The sequence below is a fragment of the Notechis scutatus genome, chromosome 5 (assembly GCF_049901735.1).
Source record: "Notechis scutatus isolate UNSWTSFEM ecotype Mainland chromosome 5, rNotScu1.2, whole genome shotgun sequence".
NCBI lineage: Eukaryota > Metazoa > Chordata > Lepidosauria > Squamata > Elapidae > Notechis > Notechis scutatus.
In genome coordinates, this window is record NC_142013.1 from 90,869,524 (window position 1) to 90,882,599 (window position 13,076).

General features: G+C 40.4%; 1 protein-coding gene across 1 annotated transcript in view; it reads right to left on the reverse strand.

Annotated features, from left to right (window-relative positions):
• The window catches only part of SLC15A1 (solute carrier family 15 member 1), a 36,946-nt gene extending 25,921 nt beyond the window's left edge, over positions 1-11,025 (reverse strand). The window contains exons 1-4 of the mRNA XM_026668914.2: positions 10,965-11,025; positions 3,054-3,076; positions 922-1,006; positions 678-819 (exon numbers count right to left, since the gene is read on the reverse strand). Of these exons, the coding sequence (XP_026524699.1) occupies positions 678-819; positions 922-1,006; positions 3,054-3,076; positions 10,965-10,968 (254 nt within the window). The 5' untranslated portion in view covers positions 10,969-11,025. The remainder of the gene's footprint in view (positions 1-677; positions 820-921; positions 1,007-3,053; positions 3,077-10,964) is intronic.
• Between the last annotated feature and the right edge of the window lie 2,051 nt (positions 11,026-13,076).

Genomic DNA, 13,076 nt, shown 5'->3' on the forward strand with positions numbered 1-13,076 from the left:
AATATGAGGGCATGCGTATAGGGAATGTTACACCTGTCTGCAACTTTTTGAAATAACTATGTTTTCTCCAGGGTTCCTGCACCTGCCTTCTGGGAGAAGCTGTGTTTGACTTAAGAGTTAGCAAGAAGTAAGTGTGCATAGTATATGGTCAAAGTCAACTTTTCCCCTTAGAAGCCAGAGAATTACACTGTCATAATCTTTTAAGAGGAAAATTATATTATTTCCTGGATAGGAATTGAAAAATTGCAGCAAAATGTACTTTCTTTAGTGTTAAACTAAAGGTGTGCATACAAGGGGACTACAGTCAATAGATATGCCCTCAAAACCCTGAATTTTAATTTTAATATGACAGAAGCAGAATGATAGCAATATTTAATTAGTTATTTTAAATAAATCAAATATTTAAATAAATAAATAAAAATATTTCTCTGCCTTTAGGCCTGCTACTACCTACTTACTGGAGTACACCAAGCACCCATTATGCCTAAAGAAAATATGCATTTCTCTAAGTCAAACTTCTGAGCTTTCATATAGGATCCTGTATTATATATTGATGGATAAATGGAATGTGCCATAATTTGACCCAATTCTGAATTAAGGAAATTAATCCCACCTTCAAATGCCACAGGGAACAGTTTGAATCTCCTAAGTATGCTTTCCCACTGATATACACTCACTTGAACTTTCCCAGCCAGGAGTCAGCTATGAGTGCTCCAAGGATAGGCGTTAGATAGCAGAGAGCAACAAATGTGTGGTAAATAGCGGTAGACAGATTATCATCCCAGTGGAGAAAAAACTTGAAATAGAGGACAAGCACAGCTAAAAAAAAGGAAGAAAATAATAAGAATAGTTAATGGGAAAATCAGCGAGCAGCTGCATTAATAGCAGTTCCAACTTAAGAATATAAAATTTTAAAATCACCTCGCATTCCATAGTAGGAGAATCTTTCACAGAATTCATTGATGACTATGAAGAAGATACTAAGTGGGTAGCCAAAGCAACCAGCCTGAGGTAAGACAAAAACAAAACAAAATTAACAGTAATGTTTATAAAACTATACAACTGTTTTACCACATTTACTAACATCCTTCAAGGAAAAAAAAGTTCTGAAACTACAAAATATTTATAAACTGCTCCCTCTCCAAGTACATTTGACCTGGAAGTAGCAAAGATTCAGGAGCCACTAGGTAGCATTACTTTGTAATTGCTCTATAAATTAAAATGGAGGGGATGAAGAAAATAGAAATGAGGGGATGGTGCTGTATTGGAATATATATTTTTTATTTATGTTATTTTGTCAACCGATTATAAGGTAACAGGTATAAGTATAAGCATGGTTATGAATACATGAATTGGATACATATAAGAGAAAAAAAAAGAAACAATAGGACAGGGACGCTAGGCACGTTGGTGCGCTTATGCATGCCCCCTACAGACCTCTTAGGAAATGGGTGAGGTCAATAGTAGACAGTCTAAGGTTAAAGTTTTTGGGGTTTGGGAAAGAAAGTCAGGTAGAGTATTCCAGACATTGACCACTCTGTTGCTGAAGTCGTATTTCCTGCAATCAAGTTTGGTGCGATTAACCTTGAGTGTGTATCTATTGTTTGCTCTTGTATTGTTATGGTTGAAGCTGAAGTATTCATTGACAGGTAGGACATTGCAATATATAATTTTATGTACTATACTTAGATCGGACCGGAAGCGGCATAGTTCTAGGTTTTCTAGGTCTAGAGTTTCAAGTCTGGTGGCATAAGGTATTCTGCAACGAGTAGAAGAGTGGAGAACTCTTCTTGTGAAATATTTCTGGACTTTCTCAACTGTGTTAATATCAGATATGTAATATGGATTCCAGACTGATGAGCTGTATTCGAGTATTGGTCTAGAAAATGTTTTGTATGCTCTAGTTAGTAATGTTATTTTACCAGAGAAAAAGCTACGTAGGATTAGGTTAACAACTCTTAATGCCTTTTTGGCTGTGTAGTTACAGTGGGCTCTAGCACTTAGGTCATTTGAGATGAGTACTCCAAGGTCCTTGACAGAGTTTGGATCATTAACAAGGTCTTGACTATTCAGCTTGTATTTTATTTTCTGATTTTTTTTGCCAATATGTAAGACAGAGCATTTATTTGTTGAGATTTGAACTTGCCATTTGTGTGTGTGTGTGTGTGTGTGTGTGTGTGTGTGTGTGTGTGTATGTATATATATTTGAATATATTGTATGTTGATGTCCAGCCTCTGACAGGATAGCTAAGTACTACAGACAAATTCATTCAATAAATCCAGTAACACCATTAAAACCCCTAATAAATCCTAGTTCATCTCAGGGCTATGCTCTGATTAGAGAATATAATTTTTGCTAGATTTAATTAAAATTCAAACATGTATATTAACTATGGATTAACCATAAGAAGTTAATCAGAAAAAGATTTGTAACACCTTGATGTAATATCTGTTTTGCTTTCCAAATTACTAGTCAATAAATACAGATAGTCCTCGACTTATGACCATAATTGATGTTGCCCAACATTTATGTTGCTAAGTGAAACATTTGTTAAGTGAGTTTTGCCCCATTTTGCCTCTTTTCTTGCCACTCTTGTTCAGTGAATCATTGCAGTTGTTAAGATAGTAACACAGTTGTTATGTAAATCTGGCTTCCCATTGACTTTTCTTGTCAGGAGGTTGCAGAAGATGACCACATGACTCCAAGACACTGTAACCATCATAAATATGAACCAGTTACCAAGCATCTGAATTTTGATCATGTGACCATGGAGATGCTGCAAGGGTCGTGTGAAAAATGGTCAAAAGTCAGTGCCGTTGTAACTTTGAACAGTCTCTAAATAAACTGTTGTAAGTCGAGGACTACCTGTAAAGGCTACATTCAAAGAGATTAGGTTAACATAACCTTATAGGCAAAGACCAAAATCAGCCCTGAATTTTGCACTAGAACTTATCAGAGATATAGAATAATATGTTGTTAGAAAAAAGTAGAAAAAGAGTAGGGGGGGTCCAATAAGAAGAAAACTTCCACATTTTTCAGCATAAACACTTACCCTGTGTTTTCCTTTACTTTCCTCTGTGTGAAAAACAAAAACAAAAATGAAAAATAAGTACTTTTGATAACAGTAACAGTACAGTGCAATGGTACAACAGTCATTTCTTACCAAGAGAATGGAGTTTTAGCTATATTTTTATATCACAGGCATTACACCAGCAATATTTAAAGCTGATTTTCTATTAAGGTAAAGGTTCCCCTTGCACATACGTCCCCTAGAGTCGTTCCCGACTCTAGGGGGTGGTGCTCATCTCCGTTTCAAAGCCGAACAGCCAGCGCTGTCCGAAGATGTCTCTGTGGTCATGTGGCCAGCATGAACACTGTTACCTTCCCACCAAAGGTGGTCCCTATTTTTCTACTTGCATTTTTTACATACTTTCAAACTGCTAGGTTGGCAGAAGCTGGGACAAGTAATGGGAGCTCACCCCGTTATGCAGCACTAGGGATTCGAACTGCCGACCTTTTTATCGACAAGCTCAGCATCTTAGCCACTGAGCCACCCTGTCCCTTATTGATCTTCTATTACATATCTATAAAATTTAGATTTAAATAGGAATACTGAAACAAGAAAGATCTATGGAAAACCTGAAAGATAATCATACTTTAGTTACATTTCCAAACTGCAGATTTGGGGGGGGGGGAACCCTATCCTTAGGATGCAACGCTGATTTCTTTACCTTACATTAGCCCTTCTCAATTACCACCTGTTCTGGATAAGTAATTATACAATATATTAAGGGAGCACCAATTTGGTGAAGACCTCTGCTTGCAGATGTTCCTCCACATCTCTGGCTACCATGAGCTTTGTTTTCCTGGAGGACTAATGTCTGCATAATTCTAATGCAACTATTAATCTTGGTTCATACAACATCTGCCATGCCCAATTCTATTTAACTAAGTTTAAAGTATGATTATTGTGATGTATGACCTCTCCCCTAATGTGTTTCTGGGTCCAGATAATAAATCTCAATGCCAAATGATAAGTGAGATAGTGTATTAAAACCTGTTCTAGCATGCAAAACAAATTGAGCAACCTTGACAAGCCTTACATCTTAAGACATATCTGAATCCATGCAATATTATACCAGTGATTATGACATGCTCATTTTTAGTTCAGAGTTCATATAATTCTAAAAATGTATTCAATCTTGTAGTAGCAAATGGTGTGGTTCTTATCTGTGCTGAATGTTGCTTATCAATGTCACTTTAAGTACAATTCCTCCCTTTGGATTGGGACTATGGAAGATACAAACTTGTTATCTACAATTATGGAACACACAAAAAAGCCCTAATATTTGTTTGTGTTACAGTGATTGTTTTGCTTCTTTCACTGAATTCTCTAGAAGTCTGAGCAGTGCTATAAATTATCACATTATATCTCTCTCCAGAATTTTAAAAGTTAGGACAATAACAGAATTCACGTCAGCATTTCTTAAGTACCTTTGCTCCCTCCTTTACTATCCTGAAGATAAAGCCAAAGTACAAGGAGGCTCTGTACTTTAGAACACTGATTTGTGGAATAAGCTTATCTATAGTTATTACAGGTCTATTTGTGATTATTCTAATAGAGGAAGGTTCCTAGTGCACAATGCATGAAAAAAACTGAGTGCCATTAGCTACTGTTAAGCATCACACTACTGCACTATGCTCCAAAGGCAAGGAATCAATTGTCAGAAGTTATACAATTAAGTTTTTAGCAGCACCCATTGCAAAAGGTTTGCTAAAATCTGCTTTCATTCATTTTTGCCTTCTGCTGCATGAGGTCATCCAGTGGTTTGGAGTGAAGCATCATCAATATGCTAGTGATGCCCAGCTTTATCATCTCAGGCAATGCAGCAGATATCCTGCGGTAGTGCTTGGAGGCTGGAAGGATCAGGATGGGATGCAATGGGCTTCGCCCCATGCAAGACTGAGTGGCTCTGGGTATCTGAGACCTCTGGTGACAAAGTTCTTCCCTCTTTGGTCCTGGATGGGATGACTCTGATCAAGATGAACCCAGTGTGTAATTTGGGAGTCCTTCTGGACTCATGGCTCCTGCTAGAAGAGCATTTTGGCCAGCCATTGCTAGGAAGGCTTTTGAACACATTCAAGTTGTGAAAAAGTTGCATCCATTCCTGTACCAAGAGGCTTTACTCATGGTTACTCACATCCATGTGATTTCTTGTTTCGATTAGTGCAATGCATTCTATCTGGGACTGCCTTGAAAAGCATTCAGAAACTTTAATTTGTGCAAAATGTATCTGGAAGGGGAGTAAATAGTGTCAAATATTTGTCACATGTAATATCATTACTACATGAGATGCACTGGTTGCCTGTGTATTTCCTGGTGCAATTCAAGGTGCTAGTTTGTCACCTTTAAAGCTCTTCATGACTTGGGATCCTAATACTTAATGACCATCTTTTCCCAGTGGTTTCTACCCATCCAGTTCTGTCAGGCAGGCTGGGCATGATAGGAGTCCCATCAGCCAAGGAATTTCGACTGGCAGAGACTCAAAGATGTGCCTTCTCTTCTAGCCCATCCTCTAGAGCATTTTCCTTCAGAGTTGAGGATGACCCAAACCTGCAGACCTTTCATAAGGCCTTGAAGACTTGGCTTTGTGCCTGGGCATGGGTGTGAAGGACTCTGTCCTGGCTATATTGACATATATGATGACATTTTTTCCTCTGGTGCCCTATATAATTTGAACTATATTGTAATTGTTTGTATTTTATGATTGTTTGCCATACACTTGCTTGAGATGGACAGCTATAGAAATTGAATAAAATAAGAAATACCATTCTGTGTATCCTTCAACACATGAAAAGGTCAACTTTTACAAGCCACTGTCAATGGTCAAACACAATGGTAGTTACCATATGATTAAGAGACAATTAAACACTTTTTGTTATCTATAATTTTAAATCAATTCATTATTTTCCAATAAGAACTAGAAATACAAAACCACCTAATATCTTTCAAAAAGGGGAAAGAAGATAATGTTCAGGTGAGTGCTTATCTCTGGCATTACTATAATTTTCAAGCTTTTTCTTTGATCTGATAGCTTCTTTTGTTCTGATAAATGGAAGCATTAGTATCTGAATGTGCCTGATTTATAAAGTAGGCTCTGAACTGATGCAAGAAATTTGAAATCAATTTAATTGTAAAGGGAATAATTTCAGCACAAATGGGAATAACAAGTAGCTGACAAATTAAGAACAGTAAGTTCTGAATGATGAACTCTTACTGGACACCAGAACTGAAAACATTCTAGAGTGGCCATAAGGTGGTTCAAAGATAGTAACAAAGGAAGTCTTGAACCCACAATCAAAATTCTACAGCCTTTGTATATGCATTAACTTAACATCAGGCATGTGTACAAAATGGCAACGTTTCAATCATAAGCTCTCAACTCCCGTATCTTCTTGACATTTGGGACCATTCCCTACATATGCCATTATTATTATCTATATATATATAAAAGCGAAATACCACTCACGCATCATCACAAAATCTTCAGAACCGTACAGCCTACAAACCTGAAATTTGGCACATATATTCCTCTTGGCTTCTAGGTGTTCACTAAGAAAGGATTTTTCAAAATGACCATCAGAGCATTAGTATTTCATATGTTATTATTATTATTAACATGCTCTGATGCTAAGGAATTCTAATTCCCCTCCCCACCTGAAATCTGTTCCAAATGCAAAACACAAGGAGAGAAGAGTTTCAGTTTCAGTTTTGCTTTCAAAGCACCAAGCAGCTTTAGTACAGCACAGTTGAGCTAAGACACGCCCAGGGTCCTTGCTGTCTCCTTTTTGCTCACACAGCAAATACTGTTTCAGTTTCTCAACTCTCTCACACACTGACAGGACGTTAGCCAGATGAATACTGATGGATGCTGGTAGGCAGAGGCAGAATCCCCCCCCCCCATTTTCCTCCCCCCAAAGTAAGCCTGACCAGAGTTTCATAGTGAAGCACAGGTATCGAGCTAGTTCCTAATATCTACTAGATAGATAGATGATAGATAGATAGATAGATAGATAGATAGATAGATAGATAGATAGATAGATAGATAGATAGATAGATATAGATCTCCTCTCAAGCAGAGTTCTCAGTTGGCATCTATACAAGGGAGAGTTGCATGCTCTGTGTCGTGTACCAAGTCAGACTACCTAACCACTTGGTTTCTACTGCGGAGGAAAAGGCTTTGTCCTTGCAGGTGAAAATGAGCAAAAAGATGCATGTCTGAAAAGAAGGGAGGAGTCTAGTCAGTCTCAGATAAAAAATATACCGTACAATTACTTTTTATTTTAACATTATGTGTGTTTAAGTCCTTTATATTTTTTCTGATTTTACTGTTTTCTGTAAATTCACCCGTTGCATATTTTATATGAATCTTTTTTTGTAGTAAAATTTGATTCTACTCATCCCTTGTGAGATTGGTCTACCTGCCCATCAGCACAAGAGGAGGACAGATCAATTTGCTTAGCCAAACACATTAGTGCTACAGAGCCAGAAAATTTATTTCCTTTTTATTACTTAATTTCCCTTTCATAAGCAATTCAGAATTGAAGAAGCTTTCTTTTCTCACATACAGGTAGTCCCCAACTTATGACCACAATTGAGTGCCAAATTACTAAGCGAAACATTTAAGTGAATTTTGCTCCATTTTATGATCTTGCCATAGTTGTTCAGTTAGTAACATGGTTGTTAAGTGAATCTGGCTTCTCCATTGACTTTGCTGGTCAGAAGATTGCAAAAGGTGATCACATGACCCCAGAATACTGCAACCATCATAAATAGGAGTCAGTTGTGAAGCGTCTGAATTTTGATCACATGACTATGGGGATGCTGTGATGGTTATAAGTGTGAAAACAGTCATAAATCATTTTTTGCTACCGTTGTAACTTTGAACAGTCACTAAATGAACAGTTGTAAGTTGAGGACTAGCTGTAATGGGATCAGAGAGGGACAATGCTACATAAAAGCATTTCGCTGGAAAACAAGTAGTGATGGCAGTAAGTAACCACATCAAGGCATGATATTGTGCCAGAGGACTTTTGAGGAAGGGAATGCAATATCTCTAGCTTTACACTTTTTTCACTGAATTTTAGGCAGATTAATTTAAGGAACCCAAGATGTACATTAATTTATAGGATGACATGTAAAAAAAGAGTTGACACCCAAGGTTGACACCACTCTTATATATATATGATCCTTGTGACCACAGCAGACTACAAAACATTGGGATTTTTTGTATACTGATTGGTTTGCATTATGGCACACTGAACCTGGCCTCCTATCAATCAGGTGGGTCAAACTTCTCATCTTAACAATGAGAAGGCACTGTGGAAGGAGAAAAAGGGAAACATTATCTGCAGCACCCCTAGCTTATTTAAGGACATTCAGATTCAGCTAGCCTTGTAGAAATATGAATAAGCAGCAAAGTTATAAAAATTAGCCAATTTACCTAAGGTGCTTTAGTTTCTGGAACCTAGTGTTCCATAAGAACTTTATGGGTTCCTTAGGTGACTCAGGGCACATATAAAAATTATGGCAAATTCACCTGAACCGCACCCATTTTCTAACACAAGACATTTGCCTCTTGATTCCATTAATGCAGGCATCCCTAAATCTCAGCCTTTCTGGTTAGTTTGTGGCTGAGTACTTGCAAACGCAGAACATTGGCTTAGGAAAGGCTAGGGATTACTGTCTAAGCAAATGTAAGGTCAGTTTGGCATGGTTTTATCTTGACACTATACAGGCTGCACACTGAAGATGTAAAGATAAGATTTAAACATGCTCTGAGCGTCATTTAAAAGCCTGCCTAACAATTAGCCAACTTTGCTGATGAAACATGCCCCCCCTTCCTGCCTTCCATTATCGCGTTGCTTAGAAAGCAAGACCAAGAGAAAGGCATTTAAACTAACTGCACCAAGTCCTCTTGTGAAACTCAGTTCGATAGTCTGTTCCTTATTGGGGAGCAATATCCAGAGGCAGCAAAAGCATTATATACCGAAGTTTCTGGCACCTTCAGGAAAAGCGGGTGGTCCTTGACTTACAACTGCTTGCTTAGTGACCAAAGTTACAATGGCACTGAAAAAAGTGGCCTATGACCGTTTTTCTCACTTACTATGATCGCAGCACGTGATTTACATTCAGATCCTCGACAACTGACTTACATTTATGACTGACTCACATTTATGACGGTTGCAACCTTCTGACAAGCAAAGTCAATGGGGGAAGCCAGATTCCCTTAACAACCACCTTAAATGCTAACTTAACAACCACAGCTGATTCCCTTAACAAATGTGGCAGGAAACGTCGTAAAATGGGGCAAGGCTCATTTTAAATTTTGTGACTGTAAGAGTGGCCGTAAGCCGAGGACTCCCTGGTATAAACGGGATACATCTGTTCCGCCAAGCCATTTAAGGAGCCACAAAACGCCTTTTGGAGGGGAGTTCCTGGATTCCAAGTGCAGCCTCACCTTTTGCAGCTTATCTCGTCAGAGACCCCTTCCCCTTCCTTCTCCGACCCTGACCCTCTCCGGCCGAGGGTCAGGGGCCCCCTCGCTGACCAGGAGCGCACGCCTGTCCCCAAAGGGCGGGAGAGGAGAGTCACCTCAGAGGACTTTCGGCTCCCGAGCAAGTGAGCGAGGGAGGAAACTGGCGCGCAGGTTAAGCAGCGCCTCGCCGCCCCCAGTTTAGCCTCACGCGCCGGGCTGCGATGCGTCGTCCCGCCCAGGGGGAAAAAAAAGAACGAAAAAAAAGAAACCGGGGTGCCACGGCTGACTGAACCTAGGGATAAGTGGGTGAAGCGAACCCAGGCCGGGGGCGAGAGAACCAACGCGGTTGGGGAGCGTCAGGACATCGAAGCAGCAGCCTGCCCTCTTCCAAACGCGGCTTGTGCTTGGCCACGGAGTTCCTCGAGTCTACAACGACAGCCGCCGCCGACTGGACCGGTATTGCCCTCCCTCCCTTTCGCCGGAGTCCTTTCTCCACCGACGGCCAGTTCTTCGCTGCCGGCTGTTGCCCGCAAACTCCGGCCAATCCCGCCCCACCCTGTTCGCTCCTGGGCGGCCGCGAGCGCTTTTGCGGTCTCGCTCCCTTGTGGCGAGCGCTCTCGTTACTGTACGCGGAGTGGGAGAGATTTAAAAGGCGGCGGCGACGGCGGCCACCTTTATTTCCCTTATTTGAGGGGAAAGGGACGTTTCTTAAGCAGGTGTTTCTTCCCCCCCCCCTCAAGAAGCAACTGAACTTAGTTTTTCTTTGAAGGCGTTTCGCTTCTCATCCAAGAAGCTTCTTCACTCAGAGCTTGGGGAAGCTTCTTGGATGAGAAAGCGAAACGTCTTCAAAGAAAAACTAAGTTCAGTTGCTTCTTGAGGGGGGGGGGGGATAAAAAATAAAGCACCTTTGAGATAACCACGACCTGGATGACTGAAAATCCCCATAGACTTTCTCAAGCAGGGATTTTCTTCTCATTTTACCGCCCACGGTGAGCCATTCTTGCGGTGCTCCCTGCGTGAGGCCGCTTTACGGGGAATACAAGCCACTATCCCCGGGACCTCCTCTCGTGAGGGAGCTTTAAAAAAAAAAAAAAAAGATCTAGGGAACCGCCTGGCTTCTTCAACCCCACAGCTGTCTCCTCAGAAGTAAACTTTCTGTGGGGCTTCCCCGCCAGAGAACCGGAGAAAGCGCAATTGCAGCCTAAGGGCGCAGAAGTGCTCCCAAGGCGCCTTAAACGCGAAGAGACGCCTCTCGACCGGACTAAGTAACGTGGGTGGGGGACGGCTGAGTGAGGGGAAACAACCGGCAGGCTGCCGCTCCATTTGATCGTCGAGGCCGGGAGACTTGGCTCCTTTGGGAGACCCGCGCGATGACCCTCGGATCCGGCCGGTGCGCCAGCCCGCTTTCCTTTCCCCGTACGTACCCATTTGGGCCGCCCTTGCTGCTGCTCTCGGCCGTCCTATATGGGGCAGGTGCTGTGGTGCAAAGGGACCGAGGCGATGGAGGTCGGCTTCTTTAAAGCCTCTGCCTTGGCCGGACTCCAAGTCCTACCCCCTACCTGGCCAAGAAAGAGGGGAAAGAGGTAGGCGGCGGGCAGGGAAGAACTGGGTCTACCGCCCTCACGCCCGAGAGTGAAAAACACCCGAGAGGAAAAGAGGCAAACCGCTTTCCTCCATCGTCCCAGGAGGAATTTGTAGGGCAGGGAGTGGGAGGAAAAAGCCGGCTCTCGACCTCCCCGTTCCTTAATTTGGCACATCGTTAATAAGCAATCGAAAAGGGAGGACAACCGAGCCCATCACCACAAGCGCCACTGCCTTTATCCCTTGGTCCTCTTGTGCCTTTATATGTATTGTGATATGAGCCAGAAATCCAACAAGTGCTGCTTGTGTCTCATTTGTTGCTGTAGAGGCACCTGTTGAATCCCAAGTCAAATTGTTGGATGGGAAGAGAATTGAACGTATTTTAGGTGGATTTTTAAAATGCTGCCGACAAAGGAGTCAAGATTGAGAGAGGGGGAGGGAGGGAGAGAGAGAGAGAGATTTGTAAGAACAGGAGATGATGAGGCAGGGAAGGGAAATAGGCTTGGAGACAGCAAACAGAGACTTGAGAAAAAATACAGAATGAATAAGAAATATGTATAAACCATTTGAAAGAAATAAAAGGCAGTGGAATCAAGACATTTTGTTTTCGCATTTTCATTTTCTTGGCCTGGAAAGTAAGGTAAGTTTTTAAAAAAAAAAAAAAAAGTCTGATAGGAAAAAAAAAAACAGGCTCTTGCATTCTGCTAATGTAGAAGCTCTTTTATTATTTAGTAATCCATTTTAGTGTTACAATTGTTTTTATGGATTGCTAATATTTGAAGAAACTTAAATAACGGATGCATTAGTCAAATAAGTAGTAAAATACCAAAGAAAGCAAAATGTAGCAAACAGTGTTCAAGTTTGGTGTATGTTTTTGTGATTTATATGAGTTTTGATGACATTTAATTCAAAGTAGCTGTAGACAAGAGCTGACCTAATTTGTTTCCCAACCTTGGTATTTTTGAAACACCAGTGATGGGTCTTTGTTGAAACACTGCATCTCCGTGGTCCTTATGAGTACTCTGGCAGATAGACAGAAACTTTCTTTCAAGTGACCAATAAAAATGTATTCAATAACAAAAGCAAACTTAACTCCTAATATCTAAGACTGGTTGTGAATGCTCATTCTATCTATATGACTTTTCCTCACCCTTCTTCCTGGTTTCTTCCTCTTGCTTTCCAACAATAAAAATGACTTAACACCATTTTAACTCTCCATAAAAAAGCCCTTTAATTAGTGACTTATTTAGTATGTTACCAAAGAAATATACCTTGGATGTGCTAGTGGAGTACAAGCCATTTTTACAAATGTTCTTGTGCATTGTAGAAATGGACAATTTTTTTTTACTCCCGGATTGATGGCAACTTGAATTTAGCCAATGATTTTTCCCTCCGTGTTCTGAGGCCTTTGAAGGAAACATAAGCATAAGATCACCTTCAGATTAACTTTTGAAGAATTGGGAAGTAGAAATAGTGGAGTTGTCGAAGTGTCCAATAAGTCCTCTGGCACCTAAAGCAAAACATTTCTTACAACATATGGCTTAATTAAATAGCCTACATCATTAATTGCAAAGTATGGTACTTCTTTTACATATGGTAAACCACAGCTATCACTTGTTCCTTTATACATTATGTGTGTGTGTGTGTGTGTGTGTGTGTGTGTGTGTATATATATATATATATATATATATATATATATATATATATATATATATATATATATATATATATATATATATATATTCTTAAGTTTTCGCGGTACTTACATGTATGGCATTCAGCTTTGTTCGGGTATTTTCCCACGTCATAGTAGTGGTGCTTTTAAAGTTGTAGCACGTTTCAGCAGAATCTCATCTGCCATCATCAGGCTTTTGTATAGACGAACACTATACAAAAGCCTGATGATGGCAGATGAGATTCTGCTGAAACGTTGCTACAACTTTAAAAGCACCACT